The 23,432-nt window shown below is 35.9% G+C and overlaps 3 protein-coding genes across 5 annotated transcripts in view; 2 read left to right on the top strand and 1 right to left on the bottom strand.

The window, feature by feature from the left end:
• GluProRS (Glutamyl-prolyl-tRNA synthetase) overlaps positions 1 to 23,432 on the bottom strand; it is a 69,576-nt gene that overhangs the window by 36,101 nt on the left and 10,043 nt on the right. The window contains exons 11-13 of the mRNA XM_028320662.1: positions 22,015 to 22,262; positions 21,321 to 21,528; positions 20,475 to 20,663 (exon numbers count right to left, since the gene is read on the bottom strand). Coding sequence (XP_028176463.1) covers positions 20,475 to 20,663; positions 21,321 to 21,528; positions 22,015 to 22,262 — 645 coding nt within the window. The remainder of the gene's footprint in view (positions 1 to 20,474; positions 20,664 to 21,320; positions 21,529 to 22,014; positions 22,263 to 23,432) is intronic.
• Positions 485 to 16,370, top strand: LOC114364487 (probable serine/threonine-protein kinase DDB_G0282963). Of its 3 annotated transcripts, none has more exons than XM_028320660.1 (7): positions 485 to 824; positions 7,813 to 8,191; positions 9,770 to 11,262; positions 11,357 to 14,306; positions 14,385 to 14,656; positions 14,858 to 15,225; positions 15,305 to 16,370. In XM_028320660.1, exons 2-4 carry the CDS (start codon positions 7,820 to 7,822, stop codon positions 13,764 to 13,766), a joined length of 4,275 nt encoding a protein of 1,424 aa, XP_028176461.1. In that variant the 5' UTR covers positions 485 to 824; positions 7,813 to 7,819; the 3' UTR covers positions 13,767 to 14,306; positions 14,385 to 14,656; positions 14,858 to 15,225; positions 15,305 to 16,370. The 3 variants fall into 3 exon arrangements, with proteins under 3 accessions (XP_028176461.1, XP_028176458.1, XP_028176459.1); XM_028320657.1 differs by lacking the exon at positions 485 to 824 and adding an exon at positions 7,280 to 7,604; XM_028320658.1 differs by lacking the exon at positions 485 to 824 and adding an exon at positions 7,631 to 7,735.
• Positions 4,703 to 6,509, top strand: LOC114364488 (uncharacterized). The gene is made up of 4 exons (XM_028320661.1): positions 4,703 to 5,190; positions 5,280 to 5,381; positions 5,456 to 5,614; positions 5,947 to 6,509. Exons 1-4 carry the CDS (start codon positions 4,918 to 4,920, stop codon positions 6,100 to 6,102), a joined length of 690 nt encoding a protein of 229 aa, XP_028176462.1. The 5' UTR covers positions 4,703 to 4,917; the 3' UTR covers positions 6,103 to 6,509.

Below are 23,432 nucleotides of genomic sequence, written 5' to 3' on the forward strand. Positions count from 1 at the left end.
TATCATTTTGAACCTTTTGCCCAAGGCATACAAACTTGATACTTTATTTCACTCTTATTTCGGTTTTGATTACAGTCTGCCCTCACGACCTGTGACGCTTGCATCGCGGATAAATTTATGTTTGGTTTGAAACAAAGTTGAGTCTATGAAATAATAGATATTTTAAATAACCAAGTAAGTACTTAAGTAGGTAGTCAGAATGTTTTAATGGTCAGTCAAATCAAAATCTTTAGTCTAAACAAATCTCCCAAAAGTTGTCACAGCAGTTCACAGCATGAACCATGAACCATAATTATAAACAAAAGGGCTATTCATACTTCCGTTTAGCTATTACCTACCTACACTAGCTTTATCTTTCTCTCACTTGTAAACATTGACTGAAACAGAGTGACCCATATGTTGACAATCATGGTTTATAGGTCCATGTTGACAATATGAACTGTAAAGCGAGCATCGGGGAACGTTTATAAGAACTTACAGTTCAAGGACCGTGAGGAGATGAATAGGGTCCCAACAACCACTTGTAAAGTTTAGTAACTTTTTTAACTTGCTATCGAACACACGTGGAACGCAACTTAACGCAAAATTGACGTGCACGACCCGGTGTTTCTGGTCTGCACACTGACTTGTGGTGATGTGTCGACTCATACTTACAATACTTTCTAAAAGTCACGTAACTTGGCGCGAACGAAGGCCTGTGGTGTGTGGATATCCATCGCCGCTTTACGTCTCCGCAGTGAAAGTGCCGGCTAAAACAACGAGTGATGCACATCTTGACAACGCGTTTTGACTTTTGGAAGGAGGCGCAAAGAAAGTGAATGCAAGTGAGCGATTTTTGAACTTTAAGCGTGTGTGCTTTAAGATTCAAACTAACTGATTTATATGTATACTCGTACTTAATTAACTTTAGGCACCTACAGTAATATTGCTAATGCAACAATAGAATAGATAGGAACAAAGGAAAGACGAACGGATTTTAATGAAATAGTACCTACATAATTTATGTTAATTAGAGTAGGACCTACTTTACCTACCTACCTACCTCCTCTTCATGATTAATACAAATTTAATTTGCAAAGACTGCATTTTAACAAATAATGCTTAATGAAGTATAAGTAAACCTACCTACTCGGGGTAAGTAGGGTACGTATCAAATTTCTGCATTGATTTCAAAACGTAAGTTGGCTAATATGTAAGTATTAAAAAAGGTGTTGTTATTACAGTACTTAATCACTACTAAGCAAATTTTCATTACATTACTTACTGTTGAAAAGGGAAGCCAGCTTAGATTAAATTAGTAAAGATCTTAGCAAGCCAGTTAGATTTTCTACGTAATGTAAGTAGGTAGGCCTACTATTTTTAATTTTATTCAAACCACTAGAAATTAGAAAAGGTCGGCTTTGTTTTCGAATTTTGGGCGGGTAATACTTTACTATAAGTACCTATTAAGCTTAGGTAGTGTTTCTTCAATCTTGCCGATCTTTTATTCCGTCCAATCTTATATTATTTAAAGGAACCCGGAAGAAAGAACACTACCTGAACTCGTTTCAGCAATGTTTAGAATGGAACCTTACGATCTCACTACACTACTTACTTAGTCAGCATACATTTTAGTGATTTCGGTGCAGTGCATGTGTCGCAGTCGGATTGTATAATCCGCCGTTTTACATTACCACTAGGCATTTTACATTACAGCTCTGTTTTGTAATACGGCGGTACAACGTTTAGGCGGATTGTCATTGCGATACGTTCTTCAATACGGCGGCCCACGTTTAGCCCATGAAGCTAAAGATAAAAATGGAGGCCAGACTTAGAATACCTACTTGAAGCACAACCTATGTATCACTATCTCGCTCTCTGTGGGCAGGCTCTCTCTTTGTAAGTAGGGTAACCTTTTATTTATTTTTCTCAGGACGACAAAGACTGATTTACGTTTAAACAGTGTGTCTTGATAAAGTGCACTTAATATGATTATGAAAAAAGGTTTTCGATGTTTTTGTTTTAAGATGAATTACAACATTAAGAAAGTGTAAAGGCATCGAAAACTGTGGATATTTGATAGAAAACAGATTTTAATTTGGCAGTTGACAGACGGATTTGGATATGGATTGATTACAGTAAACGGCCGTAGAAAACATTATGCAAAATTAGATAAGTAAGGTCCTTTTTAAGTTGAAAATTACTCTCGTGTGCAACCTTGGCTCAAGATCATAAACTGAACCAAACATGGTAACTGATCGCCAATAACCTGATGTTACGAGCAGGAGTCACATCAGACTCTACATTTTTGTAGCAAAATCGTTCCTATTGCAACTGCATAAGATTCCACTGTGTTTAGCTTAAGGACTGTGATGTCTGATCAGATAAATAAATAAATAAATAATCTTTGGACAATTTCACACAGCGCCAGCTAGCCCCAAAGTAAGCAACTTAATATGCTTGTGTTATGGGTGCTAGCTTAACGGATATACTACTTATATACTTTTTTTTTAAATACATAAATATTATACATAGTCACACCCAGACCCGTCACAGAAATTAAAATTCATCATTTCAATTTCTGCCCGGCCGGGAATCGAACCCGGGACCTCTCGGCATAGTAGTCCGTTCTGAACCACTACACCAAACGGCCGACAAAACAGACACAAGTATTACAAAACAGAGCTGTAATGCAAAATGCCTAGCTGTAATGTAAAACGGCGGATTATACAATCTGACTGCGACACATGCAATGCATGTTATAGGCAGTTAGGTATATATGAGCGGCACCTAGACCTAGGCTCCGATTACGGTAACTTTTAACGTCAACAATCCAGACACGTTTCTCTATTCTGCGATACGATTGGTCGTTCAACAGCGTACGTCAGCTGTTTTGACCAATCGTATCGCAGAATCGAGAAGCGTGTCTGGATTGTTGACGTTAAATAAAAGTTACCGTAATCGGGTCTCTAGTGCCAGTCTACCTGCCTAGAGATGGGTAGTGGGTAAAAACCCATTTCACCCGATTGGGTTAAAACTGGGTGATTTGGGTAAAAACCCGGTTTTTACCCATTATCACCCATTCTGGTGGGTGAAAACAAAAATAGCGTTTTTTTTAAGTGAGAAGTGGTATTTGTTGCTAAGGGGGCGTTCTAGTGTTACGTAATGCAATCTGGGGGAGAGGAGGTTTTGAAAAACGTTACAATGCGNTTACCCACTACCCATCTCTACCTGTGACAAGGACGGGGGAGGGGTAAAAAAATCATGAAATTCGTGTGACGTACTTTATGGATGGCCCCTTACCTACTGAGAAAAGGGAAGCCAGCTTAGATTAAATTAATCTTAGTAACTAAGCCAGTTAGATTTTCTACGTAATGGAGGTAGGCCTGCTATTTTTAATTTTATTCAAACCACTAGAAATTAGAAAAACTCGGCTTTGTTTTCGAATTTTGGGCAGGTAATACTTTACTAAAGTACCTACCTATTAAGCTTAGGTAGTGTTTCTTCAATCTTGCCGATCTTTTATTCCGTCCAATCTTAGTTATATTATTTAAAGAAACCCGGAAGAAAGAACACTACCTGAACTCGTTTCAGCAAGCAGTCAGTCATACATTTTGGTGATTTCGGTGCAGTGCATGCAATGCATGACAAAGGCAGTTAGCATAGCTGGGCGTTAATCAAATAGTTAACTTCGTTAATCGTTAAACCGTTAATAAAAAATTTAACTTCGTTAAACGTTAAAACGTTACATTTAACAAGATTTAACGCAAGTTAACGTTAATCGTTAATTTGCTAACACATGTTTAAAACGAAAAAAGTAAGTTCAAATAATTTCGAAAGCTTGTATCGCGCACGGAATTTATCCCTCTTTATGTTTGCGCTACAAGCTTTCGAAATTATTTGAACCTTGCATGCAATTATTTTTTTCGTTTTAGTAACAACTGCATTTCAGAATAAAAGCTTGTTTTTAAAAAAGTATTTTATTATTATAATTTTATATTACACTTTTTAGTAGTAGACTAAGAGCTAGTGAACGCCAGATCTACGTCATTTTATAAAAGCTGAAAGTTCAACGATTCTTGAAATAACACCATTTTATAAAATAATTGGTCACATCATCATAACGTGATCAATTTTACGATTTGGCCACGATATAAATGCATATTAGTGTTAAATTTGACTTATTACTTATTAATCAATAAACTTAAATGAGAAAAATTCAATAAAAATAAAGAAAAGATACCAATTGAAATAATTATAAAATTATTTGTTTTCACCCGGTGTAAACACCCACGGGTGGAATGAAACGGGTTTTTATTGGGTTTTTACCCTCATGTGGGTTTTTACCCGGGTAGAAACCCACATCTATACCTGCCTGTAGCATAGAGAAAAGTAATAATAGGAAACTGTAGGTACTGTGTAAGTAGGTATTCTCTATACACAATCTCTATCGATTTATTAGTTAACTAATGGTCCTGAATCACTTGCCGGCGGTTTTATAGAAATATTTTAAGCAAATAAACATTTCATCTATAAAAAATCTTCAAATAAATTAATGATCAATTCAATCATCCCAAAATACTCACGTATTAATTGTTGTGAAAACTTGTCTTTCTTTCCTTTTCCAATATTTCCCGAAATGTTGCCCACTCAATACTGCTACGGACTGTTTCGGACCGAGAAACAAATTGTCAAAAGTCAGAACGAAATTTTTGCCCGTCAAAAATTTTACGAAAATTACGCGCCTCTGGATTTTTTGTTGGAATATTGCCTTTTTATGTAGGTACATGTATCTTTTGCTAAAGTAAAGATTAGTTTTTTCTAGAGTACCTCCATTTAAAAACTAATAACTATAAACTCGCTCTGCGAATAGAACAGTAAACAAAACTTTCTTGCCTTTTGCCTTCACTGCGAGCGTGTTATCATTTTTATAGAGACATGGAACTTGTAAAAAGTGTCGACACTCCAGCAGATCCCAACTCTTCAATTAATAAATTCAACAAGAACAGAGAAGTGACTGTGTGTGCGGTAAAACCTTTGGACAATCTTTTAGTTGCAAAAAATTTTCGTGTAACTAAACTTAATTATTGCTGCAAAAATCAAATTAAAGAATCTTCAGAAAAGATACTTCCAAAATGTTATAGAAAAAAGTGTCGAAGAATGAGTAGTATTCTAAGAAATAAACACTATAATCAGGAATCTGTGGGTACTGTAAGTATGACTATCAATGTGTTCAAAAGGTAGGCTTATTTATAATATTCAAGTACATATTATTTTGTAACTATATTGAAACTTTACAGAAAAAACACAAGAGTCGCAGGAAGCGAAGAAGTTACAAAATAAAGAAAAACCATTCCCAAACTAAATATAGCAAAAGAAAACAATTAAAAGAAGTTAAAAAGGTAAATTTTACTGTTAATAAATAATATTCAATTACTGGATAAAGAAAAAAATCATACTTATGTGTTTATTTCAGAACGCACCTAAAGTTGATGAGCCCGAACTATCATTGAGTCTATCTTCAATATCAGATTCACCTTCGGATGGTAACATCAGTTATGAAGACATTAGCTCAGATTCTTTCACATCAAATTCAGATAGTAAAATTGATACACTAATAAAAAGAACTAAAGAAGTGAGTATTTTAAAATTTTATTAGCTAATTTTACTGGCATTGCATATTAGTATTTTAAGTTGGAATATTAATAACTAGCTTTCCGCCCGCGGCTTCGCCCGCGTGGAATTTTGTCTGTCACAGAAAAACTTTATCGCGCGCGTCCCTGTTTCAAAAACCGGGATAAAACTATCCTATGTTCTTTCCCGGGACTCAAACTATCTCTATGCCAAATTTCATCAAAATCGGTTGCGAGGTTTAAGCGGGAAAGCGTAACAGACAGACAGACAGACAGAGTTACTTTCGCATTTATAATATTAGTTGAGATATAATTTCTTTTGTATTTTTTTCAGCGTGAACGAAGAATGTCTGGGAATAATTTTGAAAAGCCTTTGTATGCAAGCTCTCCACTAAGTGTTGTATCTTCTGTTGAATCAGGACAATGGGATGGGGAAAATGAATCTATCAATTCTCTTGAAACTTATGTCCTGGAACGGCAAGATATGTAATGTTATCATGAAGCAAATCCTGATAATGTTCCTTTTAAAAATGAATAGTTGAGTGCAGGTTGCACTTAAACTAAACCAAAAACAATTCATAATAATGAAAACTTATATTAAAACAGGTTTTAGTAGATAAGTAGTGTGTAAATATTATGTGTCTCAAAAATTTATTTAATGTAGGTTAAGAAATAGAAAAGCTATTTATAATGAACTTGTAGCTAACTATCATGTGTTGACCACTGATGTAACCAAGCAGTAAAGCTTGTTATTTTATCTTATATTCAAAAATTTTATGCGAGAAAGTAATTTTATGAAGTAGGCCTTGTAAGAAAATGTTTGATGTTAGGGATGATATGATAAATGGTGTTTTGTCTTTTATTAAATATTGATAAAAAAAAGAATTTATGTCTGTCTGTTACTATATGGTATAAAGATTATATTTTTTTCTTGTGATTAGTTCTATGCATTTTATTTAACTTCTGCATTAGGTATTTGCTATAGCAACATAAACCATCTCTCAGTGACCACTAAGTTGTAAAATATAACGATGAAAGGTAGGGTTCAATAGGCGCCGACAGATTCTATAGATACTTGAAATATAAAACCTATCTCCAATTTCAATAGCATTTATAAACCATTCTGTAGTTTCTCACGAATATGTAGGTACTTACCTATCTACTTAGTTATTACTGGCTGACCTGGCGAACTTCGTACCGCCTAAAGGCGCGCGCGCACGTTTGAATTTTGTCTTCTCTCTTTTTCTCTTTATAAAAGTGTACAAGAGAAAGATATACTGTCACGGTGAGTGACAAAAGTCACTCTTGCGCGCATAGCCTACGTTAAGGTATTATTAGATCGCGGACTACCCGCAATTTATTAGATTCACTAAAAATATTACCCTCCATTTTTGGGTAGTTGGGAAAAAAGTACTTAGCCTCTAACATAAAATAATTAATATGGGTCAGCTACGGTACCACCATACCAAATTCCATCAAAATCTGTCCAGCCGTTCTATTAAATTAGTGTCTAAAGCCGAGTCGCCAGCGTGCAGCGCGTGTTTTGCTCTAGAAAATCAACAAAAACTAAAAAAAATTAAGGCACTTTGTTGGTTGTTGACATGTTTTTGTTGATTGTGTAGGGCAAAACACGAGCGCAGTAGCTGGGGACCAGACTTTAATAACACTAATTTGTTCTAAGTAGTGAAAATAATTAAAGCATTCTGAAAGAAAGTCCCTTCATGCATGAAGTCTCAGAAAATGAAAGCAATAAATTGAAAGATCGAAGAAAATAATATTGGCCGCTAATATTGCCGCAACTCTCGATATCCTTTTTTCTTTGCTTTAAAAAAACAAAATGTCATCTTGACATTTGCCGGTTGTTTCCATCTGACGTTTAGTTTCATGTGTCTTTTTTCCAATTGGAAAATGAAGATCACTATCAGCCCGCGAAATATTAGCATATTTTTTTATCTAACTTACCGACTTCACCGTAGCATTGCCTGGATATATGTAAGTCATTTAAACTCCCTAACAAAAATAATTTAACATGAATGTTTAAAGTTAGTCAAACACATTTGAAATACTTAATAAAATGAACATAGGAACTTATTTTATTCTAAGAAAGAGGAAGAATTTAAAAGGTAGGTAGGTATTTAGAGTGAAAAATCGTAAATTAAGTACCTAGCCCTGAATTTATTGGAGTCGTTCTTTGTTACAGGTATAAAATGTCGAATCCGCACAATTCTAAGTACGTAGGTAGTTCTAACATCATTATTGTGCCAACTGTGTCATTCTGTGAACCGCCGCCCCCGAAAAAACAGAAACTTGATGCCAACCAAGAACCCAGGGGCCAAACTATACCTGTAGTCCCTATAGCAAATACTAGCAGTGTGCCATTTGTCCCTATGGAAAATAATAACAGTGTGCCGATTTTCGCGGGGGAAAATGTTCCCAACAATAAGCCAGTACAAGTAACACAGTGTATAAATATCACTGAAGACACCAGAAGAGAATGTGAGCAAAGAATTATGAAGACGCTGAGCTGGGCTTCAAATTACTTGCAAAGTATTGGACAGTCGCAGTCAAAAGTTACGCAGGTAAGTGAAATTAATATTTGAAAGAATAATTTCAATTTATCACTGTCTGACCTATATTTGAAACACAAAAAACATGTCCCGGTGTGTATGTGATATCTTTAACATTTGTCTAGTTCACATATTATTTAAAAGTGAATTATTAGTATTGAAGTTCTTTTAAGTTGTCATTTTGATGACTCAGGTCCACATGTACATTTAATTGGTGTCACTTGTTATTGACAAGTCAGCCACTTAGAAAATCTTGACCGCATGTTGTATATCTAGAAAATTATTTATGTAAAACATTACTAGTATTTAAGTTTAACCTGCACAATATCTGAATCATATCAAAGTTAGTTAATTAGTTATTACACAATTTACAAATACAAACTACATAATACAAATCATGAAATTATTTTGGTATTGAGCTTCAGCAGTTAGGCACTTAGGCATCTTGTAAGAAAACATTATTATAAGTTTTATTTAAAAATACATATTTTAGGAAAATCTAAGGAAGGCTTTAGTATTTTGGGAGACATTGTAAATTGAAAATTATGTTAATTAATGATTTTAACAATAAATGAATATCTTATTATTTTTGTTAGTATGTTACAACCAACAAGATTTAAAAAGTTATCAAATAAATAAAATATAAATTATGGTGATTCTGATCATGAAAGTTATTTTATAGGGTTGATTGTTCTAACTCTCAAATGTTTCTTTTTCCCTAGAGATTGAAGTTCAAATATTTAAAAATCTTTTCTATACAAATTATCATCAGTAATCAGTCATTATAGTATAGGGAGGGAGGTAAGTTTCTTTTTGAGAATTGATAAATGCCCTGTTGGAAAAGTAGTTGTATTTGAATAGTAAAATCAACCTTTTTATTTGATCTACATTAATATTATAAAGAGGAAAGATTTGATTGTTTGTTTAAATGGAATAAACTCTGAAACTACAAAAAAGATTAAAAACATTCTTTCATCCAAATTTTTGTTTTCTAAGTCTTATCTGTCAAAAAACTTCGAATATTTACTGTATAATAAAAAAAATACATGAAAAGCAGCGTGTGACGTCCACCTACAAGGTGGACCGACGACATCGTAAAGGTAGCAGGGAAGCGCTAGACGTAAGCCGCTACCAATCGATCAACATGGAAAGTATTATTGGGAGAGGCCTATGTTCAGCAGTGGACGTCCTATGTCTGAAATGATGATGATGATGATGAATAAAAAAATAGGTATTTCTTTCGTCATTTTCCGCAATTTGGCACTTCACGTCACACATTAATTTACCGAAGTTCGCCGACCCCGTAAATCAGTAATTGACAAATATTATAGGTAAATTAATTAATTAATATTGTGATTTTATAAATTATCACAACTCTTTATTGGTACGAAGTTCGCCGTGACAGCTAGTAAACTATAAAAAAACACCCTTTATTAGTCACGATAATGAATGTACATAAAAATAAAGCTAGTTCTGGTATCTTGTCTAGCCTTTTAAAATTGGTATCTATTGATACCTCCACGATATATGTAGGTACCACCTATTTAAAATTGTGAGATTTATCATTTAAGATTTTTATATTTTCTACAGCTCACAAATTCAACAGTTCAGAAAAAATATGCCAAAGTTGATGAAGAAATTACCAGCAAAAATGTTTCCAAGACAACATTCAAATATGATGATGTAGTTAAGCCAACAAAAAAATTACCAAGCTTGTCGAATGTTGCGAGAACAACTACACCATTGAAATATAATTCTGTTGCTACTGGAAATAATAACCATGAAATAAAACAACCTATTGAAATGAAATTTTCCTACCATAAACGATCCACGGATCTAGACAATGATAAAGTAAAGGCTCTTCACACAAAAAATAAGTTAAACTCATCAAATACTGCCGAAAAAACTAAAACTCCTCTTCGCTTGAAATTTCCTACTTCTTATTCAAAAACACACGAAAAACATAACCCGTATGAAGAAAAGTATGACGGAAATTCAAGTTTAAAAAATGTCGAAAGAAATAATGCTGTAAAAAAAGTCAACTGCATTTCCATTTCTCAATCAAAAATACGCGAAAACATCACCTACAATAAAGAAAAACATGACAAAGACATACCCAAAAATACAAAGTCAATGCGCGAAGCAATTTCTGTACAAAAAAGATCTGCCGATCGAAATGCTGACCGAAAAAAGGACTCCAAAGAAAGTAAACCTTCAACATCAAAAAACGAAAATCCATACAAATGGTATGGACCTCACATTAAAAATGCCATGGAGACCTCCAACAGAACTGAAAATCGGTCTGAAAAACGGGCACATACTTATCGTAACAGTAGATCACCATCTCGCAGCAGAAGCGAATTGAGAAAAGAAAAGGATAAATATAGTTCCAGTGATTATACTGTAAAACGTGATAGAAATTATGATAATAGCAAAGAAAAAACGAATCCAACCAAAAAACCCAATAACGAAGAGCATATTACAGCCAATACAAAACCGTTAACAAAATCTAATCAAAAATATATTAATAAAACCTCCGAAATGTCGAATACAGCTGTTAAAAGTGTAGTTCAAGTAAAAAATAACTATGATTTTAATAGTCCTAAAATTGTATCTTTTCATAGTAATAATGTTGAAGATTTAAGAAGCAAGCTCAAAAGAAAACATGAAAACAATAAACGCGAAAACCTAATCATAACTGTACCAAACAACGAAAAGAAAGATACTACCCCTAAACCGGTAATTCCTGAAGAATCGCCAAAATTGCAAAAGAAGTCTAGGAAGTATAAAAAAATCAAATTAGTTATAAATGTTATCTGTGAAAACGGGTCCGAATCCAGTGAATCTGACAACGAGACTAATAATAAGGACAGTCAAGAAGTTAATGAAGATATTATATCTTTTCTTGATGACTTTAACGTCGATGATATTGTAGACTCTTTGAATGACGAGGAGAATAAAGTTAATGTTAAAAACCCTTCAAAAGAGGAATGTTTGGAAGACACTGAACACGATACTGTTAAAGAATCTATAATAAACGAACAGGAACTGAAAGCGAAGGACGATTTAAATATGCACAAAAGGTAAGATACAAAATAATGAAAAATCATACTCGATATTTTATTCTTGTTTTTTTCATACTCAACTAATAATAAATTTATTGTGTTCTCTCCTCAGATTCTACACCAAATCACCACAAGTCAAATTAGAATTGGAACTAAATCGAAACTCGCAAGAAATTGAAGATTATGTTAATGATAAAAAATATCGGTCTTTAGAATTAACTAAGGATGAGAATCAAACTTCGAACAAAATTCATGATTCTGGTACATTCCAAAATAAAAATAAAGTCGGTTTGATAGAGATCAAATCTAGGATATCAGATACCAATTCAACCATGTACACCCGCTCATTTAAATGTGGCCAGAATGTGGCAGACAGAAATGTGACTGTACCAGACATAATTGTAAAAGAACAACACGCATGTTCAACACAAATAGGTAGCGATGAAACCAAACATAACATTAATTCTATTACCAAACCAGTCTCTACTTCAAATAAGGAAACAAATCTAACTAAAAACGAAAAAAGTTGGGCCAAGCTGGACTCTAGTCCTACTGAAGCAATTATCAGATCAATTGAAACTGGCAACAATACAACTAAACAAGACGCCAGTGAAACTATAATAGACATCAATTCAACCAAAATTGTTAACAATTATAAACTGGACAATTGTTCAGCTAATCAGAACACTAACCAAACCAAAATAAATTATTACCCAACGAAACTAGATGCCGATCGAATTAAAGAAGATACTGATTCCACTAAACTGATACCTATTCATACTCAACTGAACTCTAATCCTGTCAAATTCGACAACAATTCAAATAAACTGGACACCAGTCAAAACAAACAAGACAATTATCTGACTAAACAGAGTACAGATATAAATACCTTGGGTTCTAGTCAAAACAACAATTTAAGTAATGTACCAGGACGTCATAATATTTTTTCTGCCATTGATGCCATTGTAAGCAGTAACCAAACCAAACTGGGCTCTAGTCAAAGCAAAGTGGATAAAAATGTAACTGAAATAGACACCAGTATAAATATTCTAGATAGCTTTTCCACAAAAGTGGCCACTAAGCAATCTAAAGAGGATAGTAAGTCAACTAAACTTATTCCCCCAAGTGAACAGGGCACTGGTTCAAATAAACTTAACTCAGATCTAACTAAAATAGACTACCCTAAGTCAAAGCTGGATAATAATCGTACTAAACCAGTCAGTAATTCAACTGAAGCAGGCAATGATCTAATTACTACTAATGTAGTACTAGACCCCATTGCAACTCAAATAAACATAATAAAAAATACACAAGTTATCAGTTCTAAAGAGGGCGCTCAACCAAATGAACAGGACACTAGTAAAACTGAAGTGGAATACGGTGTAAATAAAGTAGACACTAATTCAAATGAACTGACTACTACGTCAACCAAGCTAGGCTCCAATCAACTGGACAGCAATCTTACCGAACTAGACATCATTACAAATAAATTGGATACTTGTACAAGTCCAAATAATCTGGCTACTGATTCAACTGAACTGAACAAAGATATCGATATAAATAAATATGATATTACACCAAATAAACTTAGCACCAGTCAAACTGAACTGAACACCATTCTAAATATACAAAAAATTGATCCAACGGAAGTCAGTGCCATCCCGATCAATAAAACTACATCTGAAGTCGCCAATATTACTACTATTAGCGATAAAGGCAAAACATTCGAAAACGAGACAAAAGAAGTTGTTACTATAGACTTGACAGTAGTAGAATCCGAGAATGAGCCTAACAACACATCTTCAAGTAATCATATCGTACAAACCCCATTAACACAACCAGAATCAGAAAAGCAGCATACGATTGCGAAGTCTGCAAGCGACGATGTCATTGACTTAACATTGTCGCCGAAGTCATCAGAAATAAAAAATGTAGAAAAGCCTACAAAAGAAACTTCAGTTCCGATGCATAAAGATGAAGAAAAGTCATCAAATCATAAAAATACTAAATCATGTGAAGATACTTCAGAAATGATAAATAACGCAGAAAACCTTTCAATCGATATAGAAATGATTAGCAAGGAGCATGAAAATAAAGAAACAATAGCAGATGAAAATTCGATTAATATTAATGACGTGATATCTATTGAAGAGGGTTCAGAAATGAGTAATAAAAACTCTTTAATTAATACTGGTATAGTATGCAAAGAACATGAAAATAACGAAACAATAGCAATGGAAAATTCGATTGATGTTGATTTGTCGACTGAAACCGAAGAGGTTTCCAATAACATCATACCAACAAAAGAACAGCCTATCGAATCCAACCAAAAATTGGCTAAAACAGAAGAATCGCTGACGACAAAATATTCACCTGAACTGCAGCATCAAGAAGAATGTAATAATTCACAAAATAATATAGAAATCAGTAATATCACATATGAAAAGGAATCTACTGGAAACAACATTACTAAACAAACAACAGAAGTATCACAAGATCTACAAGTACATGAGGTCATTTGAAAAATTAGAAAAAAATGATACAATCTTGACTGCATTACATCTTGCGTGTGAACAAGTCAACAATATTGCTGATAAAACTTCGAATAATTCAGGGACAAAAGGTACTGACCTAAATGTGAATGTGAATGACGTAGTGAGTTTGAACGACGAAAATTTAACAAGTTACAACTCCGAGACAAGTGATGCGGATAAAACACCAAGTGCTGGAAGTCCTGAATGTGTAAAACTTAAAATGATTACAAATAAAAATGATGCACCTGTTAAGTTAATGGAAGTTGTGCCGGAGGTTAAGACAACTTTAACAAAACAAGATATGGTCCATAACGAAAAAAACAAAAGCGAATCCTCTAAACAACCACAAACTGCAGTTACTAAATTATATTTGAGAGGAACAGAACTATTAAAAGCGCTGGAATTCCGACTGACAAAAAATTTAAAAACAAAAATTACCATTGAATCGTTGATACATCATGGCCGATTTTCTAAAGTATACCGATGCAAAGCTGAAAATGGGCGAAATTATGCTTTGAAAGTTCTGAAGTAAGTACCTATACATAATACTTGTGTGTGGTATTTCATAAACGTTTCGTATTAACCAATAATGTATCTTTTTTACAGTAAGGGCAAGAGAATGACAGGCTGCCCAATAGGACAAATGCTGAAAACCATCCAAGCGGATATACCAAAAAAAAATTATCATATCATCTTCCTAGTAGATGGATTCACAATGGCGGAGCACTCGTGTTACGTAATGGACTTTTTCCCTAAAAACATCAAGGAAGTGATGAATGAACGTAAAAAATGTTTTCACATCGATGTCGTTCAAATGCTTACAAGACAATTAGTATCAGCAGTATTAATATTACGGAATCATAACATCTTACATTTAGGTAATAACGGCGGATTCTACGAAGCTTAGCTGAAATGCTCTAGCAAGCTAAGTAGCTTCTTTGTAGTCACTGTTCAATTTCAGTATGAAATTAAAAAATATAACATAGTGTAGATTCTAAAGCATTTCTGCTGCTGCTGCTGCATCACTACCGCTAATTGTAATTACTTTTAAAAACCACGTTTTCCTTTTTATTTTTCAGATATCAAACCAGCTCATATTCTCATAAATGCCAATAATGACCGAGTGAAGCTCGCTGGATTTGATCAAGCTCAGTATTTGGAAGGTCACACTGTTCTGCCAGGAGTAGGCACAGCGAATTATCGAGCCCCTGAAGCGATATTGGGATTTCCTTACTTCGGAAAGGTGGACGTGTGGTCTACTGCTCTAGTAATTTATGAAATGTGTACCAACAGCCAGCTATTCCCGGGCCAGTACAATAACGATATTCTGTATAAGCAGATGTGTATACTTGGTAATATCCCAAACGATATGTTGGTCCAATGTGTTTTCACAAACAAACACTACCGCGGCCAATTTTTTGCCAGGAGATATGGTCCTGCTTGGGAGGTAACTATGCCTTTTGATAGTATGAGCTCTTTTGGTCCAACAATAAGTTTGAACCGATAATGTATTTATATCTTTACAGCAATGTGAATTGATAGCCAGATTCAGGAAGAGTAACAGGATCTCCTCTTCTTTATTTGAAGCATATTATAGGGACTGGGGACAAAAACTGACCAGAAGGCAAAGATCTGATGATTCAGCGAAATTACGTATTCTTCGTGATTTACTTCAAGAAATGTTGCATCTGAATCCAACAACCCGTATGCCGATAGAATTCGTGTACACCAATGCTTTTATTTATGAAACTTTCAACCTTGATGTGTATTAAAAATTTATATTTATGTGTAGTATTTAAGATTACCCGCTGCATTGAGTATTATAAGTTTCGATCCCTGTCTCAGCGACTTTTTGATAATAAACGTTTTGACAAGGATGTGTAGTGTACTCACCAACTCTATGCAGCAAAGTAAAATGATTGTGGAAAATGTCATCTATTTTATCTTTTATTTGTTATTAATTTAGTTGCTTAGTTAAAGTAGACAATACAGCATGAATGATTGATTTAACTAATGATAAGTAGTACTAGTTAGGCGATTATAATTATAAAGAAAAACGAGTCAATTATTAAATTACGATCAATCGCGCATGCTGTGTCTAGATACTTCGTTAATTTTAAGTTTACAGAGTTCCTAACTTGCGTTTATGATTATTGAAAGAAATATTTGTTTAGTTTTAAGAGTTTATAGCATTTTTTCTTAAATTACCAGTTATGTTGTCTTAAATTAAGTTGTTTATGTTAATTAGTGTATAGCATCCGACGAAATTTACTAAACTTCTGTTCAGACTTATCTACCAGTATTATATAAGAACCAGTAGCGCATAAGCATTGAGGTAGATGATGGAAACTACGTATCGCAGAAACAGCATCAAGCAAATTTCGTAACAATATGGTTGAAATGAAGTGCAGATTTCATTGACAAGAGAACACCATTTTCTGCGAGAAAATAAACCTTATTTATTGCACCGTATGCCAACGGCATAGGGTCCTTTTTTCTGCTCTGCCTCTCAGCTTACGCGCAGCATTATAAAGATAACAATTTCGCAGAGCTTAAAATTGTATTTTTCGTAACGTACGAATAAACTTTTTACTTTTTTACAAAAGCGCAATATTTATTTATATCTTGTCATACAACTTTATTCGGCTTCAATGATTCCTATTGATTGTCAGAAACTAATATTATTTAGTTATAGTTTTTATGGTTAGTAATTTTTTTTTACTTTATTGAATTTAAACTGTCATTGGTGTATTCATATTGCCACGAGGTATAACTGTATACGGGACCTCTCGCAGAGTTAACAAGAAACTTCCAAATGGCACCCCACGTAGCAATATCAATATGCCTTTGATGACGATGACAGGCATAAAAGGCTAAAGTACGGCCAACTAGCAGCGATACAAAAGGTCGATTCGACTGTCGAATTGACAATCTATTCTGTCTCTTCCCATCTTGTGTATTTGTCGTAATGTCTCGTTCTCCCGCCAAAATATGTCAAAGATAGACGGGTTCGTCAACATTCGGACATCCATTTTAGTATAAATCGTTGTTGCAATTCACGAGGGCGAATCTGTAACTTGTCGGTTCTTATTTTATTATTCCGATATATTTAAGTCTATGAAAAAGGGGTAGACCTGTTTCCATACACCGGGCACATTGTGAGACAGAAATGTTACAATAATTCAAATTATAACAAAAACAAAATTCTAACTATTAAAAAGTTATACACCCCTGCTATTCCAAATGACATGACATTGGGTTTGTTTACATTTGGTATCGCTTCTCGTTGGCCGTACTTTAGGTCAAGTACGCGTAAAAAAAATGTATGCGATTTACTCGTGTAAGAACGTGAATCTATCTGAACTTAAAGCTATTGTGTAGTCTAGCTAGCTTATTGCCGGAGTTGTAAGCTTAGCAGCGTAAGGCTAACGTGTCTGAAGCGCTACGCAAACTTAAAAACTGTGCACTGTTAGATAAAAGACCGTAGCACATTTATCGACCCGAAAAGGGATCGTAACCGTATCAACTCGAGGCGGTCAATATTATTTGTATGAAACTCCATACTCAACGCACGCTTATCCGCTCACCGTCAAGTAAACCATTCGCCTCGCAATGAGGGCTATCGTTTTTATACTTAACAGTTGGCACCCATGGCGATTGACAGGACCTTACTCTACAGTGGCGCCATCTTGATGAGTGCAAATGCGATAGTCCTCCTACCACTTTAGCGCTCACCAGTTGGTGCCACTGTCTTCGCTACTAGCAAGTGACAGGACCTTACTCTATAGTGGCGCTAACTGGTGAGCGCTAAAACGATAGCCCTCATTGACAGCGCGCGAAAGGCGATGACAGCTCGTAAAAGGCGATACGGTGTTGATCCCTTTCCGAGTTGATATGTCTGCTATGACCTAAAAACTACCACTACCTGCGCTGCTATACAGGGTGTTAGGTAAATGGGTATATGAGTCGACACTAGACCATGTTAACATGGGCATATAAATAGTATGGTGAAGTCAGAAAATTGATATCTTCATTTTAATAATTTAAATTTTCATACAAATCAGATAATATAAATTTCTGACTTCACCATACTATTTATATGCATATGTTAACATGGGTTAGTGTCGGCTCATATACCCATTTACCTAACACCTTCTATACACTATTTGTGTTAAGACTTTGACGGACGTTTTCCCTAAGAAGTAAACTACATCTACAGTGAAGCACTAAACTTTAAAGTCACTTGAAGATACAAGCGACATAAGACTTCCTACACGGCACTCTCGGATACAGCAACCGCTACGTTTTCCTGTGGATGGTATGCCGTGTTGGCCATAATGGACTAAGAGCCAGTGAATGAGACCTTCGTTTTATAAAGGCAGAAAGTTTGTCAGTGCATGCTCCCAACATAGGTAAGAACGTTGGACCATCATGAAGTTTCGAGTCGTCGAACCATCAATCAAACAACGAATCTGGCGTTCACTGGCTCTTGCTCTATAATGTGATTATGATCTACGTCTGCGCAGCGCCTGAACCTGTTTTAATCTTCGGAATTTTCATGTTACGCAAGGTTACTAAAGCGAAGAGGACAAATAAGAAAAACACGATATGATGCACCAAAAAATTTATTTTGTTTAGTAAAGCCAGGAAAAATAAGTGCTCTTGAAGCATTTCATCTAGAACGAGATGTTTGTTAGCAGCAAACGGAAAAGCATAGAAGCAGTTTTGTAAACCCATAACCGAATAAAGGCTACCAGAAGTTACAAATTCGCAAAGGACAACAGCTACATTCTATTGGAACACAAAAACAAACGTTACTCGCACACTAAAATGCATATTTTACTCGCGTTACATTAAACTTCTATGATTTTCTGTCCGCAGGATCAATTTTATTGATTAAACTGTGAATATGGTCGTGATGAAGTTCGCGTTGCCAAAACCAATAAGTTAACAAAGTGTTAAAATGGGATATGACGTGCTGGGTTTTGGGACCAAGCTAAGATGGCTAGTACAAGGGCAGCGACTAAGTTATTTCATAGGAGCCGAGTGATATTAGTCGATATTTACAGTCTCTATTCCAGCATCTAAGCCATGTGTAGAGGGGAGGCATTCTTTCTTTAAAATTTACTTTTAAATTTTATGATGAACTTCTTGCTGACCAAAATACTTTCGAAAATATTTCAACGTTGGTCATTTCTTGTTTGCAACTGTAATAGGTATTATGGCCTGACCAGGAACATAAAAACCCTGGCATAGTGGCGCGTCAATTGCATTTGATAGTGCAACACTGAGTACAGTCGTACCTGTGTTAAATTAATAGGCTAACTTTATGTATCAGGATTCAGGTTTACGGGTTAATTTGATATTTTCATAAATTAACGAAAAACTGTTATTATAGGTAACCTGGTTTAAATAAATTAAATGAAACCATCAATCGAGCTAGACGGATTTACTTTATTATTCATCAATAATCAAATTCAGAACTTGAATATTCAACTGCAATGTCTGCTCATGAACGCTTCAAACTCGGTACTTCTTTCCCAATTCCATAAAATTCAACACTTTGAAAGTGACAAAAACTTTAAAATAGTGTAACACTTTTTTTTGGCGAGATTGAATNAATTTTCTGTCCGCAGGATCAATTTTATTGATAAAACTGAATATGGTCGTGATGAAGTTCGCGTTGCCAAAACCAATAAGTTAAACCAAGTGTTTTAATGGGATATGACGTGCTTGGGTTTTGGGACCAAGCTAAGATGGCTAGTATAAGGGCAACGACTAAGTTATTTCATAGGAGCCGAGTGATATTAGTCGATATTTACAATCTCTATTCCAGCATCTAAGCGACGTGTAGAGGAGAGGCATTCTTTCTTTAAAATGTAAGTACTTTTAAATTTTATGATGAACTTCTTGCTGACCAAAATGCTTTTAAAAATATTTCAACGTTGGTTATTTCTTGTTTGCATTATTACCTAACTACTCACTTACCTGTCAAGTACTCGATTCTTCTCATATGTCCTTATTCTTGCACATAGATTTTAGAACATCTTACACAATGCATTTTACAAAGCCACCTTTCCTAAAAACTATTTCACCATTCGTTTTTATCATTTTTTCTACAATTCGAGCGAAGATTATTCATCATCGAAACTTCCTAGTTCTTTCGAGTATTGTAAAAAAACTGCCTATAAAAAACTTCATCCCGTTTTCAACCCATAAGGCAAGAATTTCCCAGTCATCTTATATTTCAATTGTTTCAAAATACATAATATTTTGTTATTCTTTCAATAAACTGCCTATAAAAACTTCATTCCCCTTTCCATACGAGATAAATTCCCGGTCATCTTACATTTCAATTCCTTTAAAAACCTACCTATAAAAAAGTTCACCCCTTTTCCAACCCATAAGGCAGGTCTTTAACTCTTTCGTTTCAGTCCTCTCTTCTTTCGAAACTTTTCAATTCTTATAAAAATCCTATAGTCATAGTCATATAAAAGTCATCCCCTTTTCAACTCACAAATCTAATCCCCATTTCAATTCCTTCAAAAAGCTACCTATAAAAAAGTTCATCCCTTTTCCAACCCATAAGGCAGGTCTTTGCTCTTTTGTTTCAGTCCTCTGGTCTTGCGAAACTAATTTCTTTCAAAAAGCTATAGCCATATAAAATTTTCAACCCACAAATCTCATCCCACTTACCTGGCCGGGCATCTCCTTGGTATGTCCGTCTGGCACGTGGAATAGTACCAGCGGCGCCGCTCGCGCCGTGTGCGGCGAAACCGGCGCCGGCGCAGCGTCCACTCTGAAGAACCCTCGGCGTTGGAGCTGGATGATGTCGCCGACTTTCACGTGGGCTAGGGACGGCTCGCCGAGCATTGGGACTTCCCACTGGAATGAGAAGGTTTTGGATGTATTAAAATAATAAGAAGTTAATTAAATAAAGAATTTTGATTTGAAAGCGACAAAAGACCATCCGCCTCGGAGTCGGCATCGGATTGCAGACTCGAGATTTGAGGGTGGCTAGTTCGATTTATGTAGAAAGCTGGACTATTACTATTGTAGCTTACTTGGTAGGGTTAACAGGAATATTAGTAATTTAAATTAAAAAGAAAACAAAACTCCACTATGCATCATCAGTCTTTTGTTAAAAGAAGTAAAAAAAACATCACCCCATGCATCATCATGATACGACCTATTAACAGAATTTTTTTCCATCTTAACCGGAAAAAATTCACTGTTGGAGAAAAGGCCTCCTCCAAAGGTTAGCTTTACATCAAACCCTAGTGGTTTTTAAAGCTATCTAAATGTAATTGTCTCAATGTAACTTTCTTTAAGTTGTTAAATAAAAAAATAAAAAAAAAATATACAAGTGTAAATGTTAATGTATGTTTTAAATTCAATAAATTATTTGTATTTGTAAATATTTCGATCCTGCGCTGCCCTTTACTCCTTCATCCACTTGCTTCCCGCAACCATTGCCAGGTCGTCGACCGACTAAGTTTGAGGCTACATTACTTTTCAGAATTAATATTTTAACATCCTTACCCTAGTCTTGTGGCCGATAAACTGTTTGAAGTCCTCGTCTTTTCCCAGAAGTGGCTTAGATATAATGTGGTCAAAGTACACGCAGTAAGTTTCGACCATAGGCGACTGCTTGCTGTCGGCCAGCCAGGTCAGTTTCAGGGTCTTCTTGAAGTCTTTGTTGTCCAGGTTTGATGTTGCGTCTATACTTGTGACTGTGCCGTCTGGTGCTCTGAAAATGAATGTTTAAATTAACTATGTGCTTTGGAATGGTAATAGAAAAGATACTGGTGCCGCCATAATAGGCCTCACTAGTCACTAGAATAGGTGTGTAGTGTTTCTGAAGCTGATTGACTGAGTAATAGATTAAGATTTGCTCAAGAAATAGGTTTTTACAGCGATTTAATAAATAATAATAATAACAAAAAATCCTACAACAAGTGTCTGTGTTTTTAGAGGGCAACATTATTAATAAAATAACGAGTCAAATTGAAGAGAAAACATGTCATTGCATGCACATTATTGCACATGAACTCAAGCGGAAGCTTTTGGTTTAGTAATAGGAGAAGGGACAAATACGCGAATATTCCGTTACGCGAGTGTTCCGGTTCAGTGGAGTGCGGACCAATTAATTTCTCCATTTGCTTCTGGAAATCAAAGAGGGTCGTGCTCCTACAATAGGAACTAAATTCCCTGATAAATGATTATAAGCACTTACTTGTGAATCTTATCAATCATAACATTCCCGTAGTTAATGAACGTGGCATTCTCTCCTTCCTTCAGACTCTTAGCATCGGCCTGGTCGATCAGCAACCTTGGTGAGACCCACACGGTCTTGTTACCCACGTCTGGGTTCTTGGGATGAAGAGGCACAGTCAGGCTGGAGTCTGAAGAAACGCCCTTGAGGTTCACTGGCACGGTGCTTGTTTCTAACGCTGTGTAGCGCGGCGCAATTGGGTCTATGACCTGTAATAAAGAAAAGATTTGTTATTTATGAATTGCATAGCCTTCGCCAGGTTACGAATCGAATAACCGCCCGTTCGGACGTTTAAGATCGATTATTTCACAAAACAATTAACTGCTGTAGTATGACGTCACAACAAAAATCAGCGATATTAATCGCACGCATGTCTAACTTCAAACTCTATGGCCATTTGCACACCTATGCCGCGGCGCTGCATTAGCATTCCTTGGATTTGTATGGGGTCTTACATGGGACATGGCGACTCGCCTTATCCTGTTACGCGGGGTCCGCTTTCCCTATCATTCGCCGCCATTTTTTTAATTTGATTCTATTTTGAACGTCGTCATCATCATCATCATCATTTCAGCCACAGGACATCCACTGCTGAACATAGGCCTCCCCCAATGACTTCCACATCGCACGGTTGGTAGCAGCCTGCATCCAGCGCCCTTTATCAGGTCGTCGGTACACCTTGTGGGTGGACGTCCCATGCTGCGTTTTCCGGTACGCGTCCTCCATTCCGGAACCTTGCTGCCCGTCGATGCTGCTTTAACGTCGTGTTCATGGAGTACTTTCATATCATTTTGGACATTCGTCAACCAGGTGGTTTGGGCGGTGATTTCCTCCTTCTACGGACTGTGAAACCGAAACGTACCTTCTTGTTGATGGCCCAGATCTTGTCCCACTCCATGAAGACCACGGAGCGGCTGGAGCCCTGCGCCTGGATGAACTGCCTCAGGCCTTCCACCGTCATGCCGCGCCGCAATACTCCCCGCACTGTGGGCAGGCGGGGCGTCCCTGTGACGTCACAAGGACACCTACCTTCTTGTTGATGGCCCAGATCTTGTCCCACTCCATGAAGACCACGGAGCGGCTGGAGCCCTGCGCCTGGATGAACTGCCTCAGGCCTTCCACCGTCATGCCGCGCCGCAATACTCCCCGGACCGTAGGCATTCGCGGGTCATCCCTGTAATATTTACAAGGAAGAAATATTAGTTAATATACCAAACAATACATCCACACGTCATGCCGGCCTAGGATACGCGCCACGGTATAATCTTTTCGTCGATTTCAGACGACAAAGTTATGGGCTTATCGTACAAAATCGTTAAAATGCCTCGATAAAAGTTTATCGTGGCGCGCATCGTAGGCCTACAGGTCACAAGGTATTG

The sequence above is a fragment of the Ostrinia furnacalis genome, unplaced genomic scaffold (assembly GCF_004193835.3).
Source record: "Ostrinia furnacalis isolate ACB-3 unplaced genomic scaffold, ASM419383v2 OfSCF7446, whole genome shotgun sequence".
NCBI classification, from domain to species: Eukaryota; Metazoa; Arthropoda; class Insecta; order Lepidoptera; family Crambidae; genus Ostrinia; species Ostrinia furnacalis.

Bases quoted from the DNA above. Each gene is read 5' to 3' on its own strand.
- LOC114364488 (XM_028320661.1), top strand. From the start codon at position 4,918: ATGGAACTTGTAAAAAGTGTCGACACTCCAGCAGATCCCAACTCTTCA. The intron at 5,382-5,455 runs GTAAATTTTACT...TGTTTATTTCAG, and splicing joins AATTAAAAGAAGTTAAAAAG to AACGCACCTAAAGTTGATGA. The intron at 5,615-5,946 runs GTGAGTATTTTA...TATTTTTTTCAG, and splicing joins TAATAAAAAGAACTAAAGAA to CGTGAACGAAGAATGTCTGG.
- LOC114364487 (XM_028320657.1), top strand. The intron at 8,192-9,769 runs GTAAGTGAAATT...TATTTTCTACAG, and splicing joins CGCAGTCAAAAGTTACGCAG to CTCACAAATTCAACAGTTCA. The intron at 11,263-11,356 runs GTAAGATACAAA...TTCTCTCCTCAG, and splicing joins GATTTAAATATGCACAAAAG to ATTCTACACCAAATCACCAC.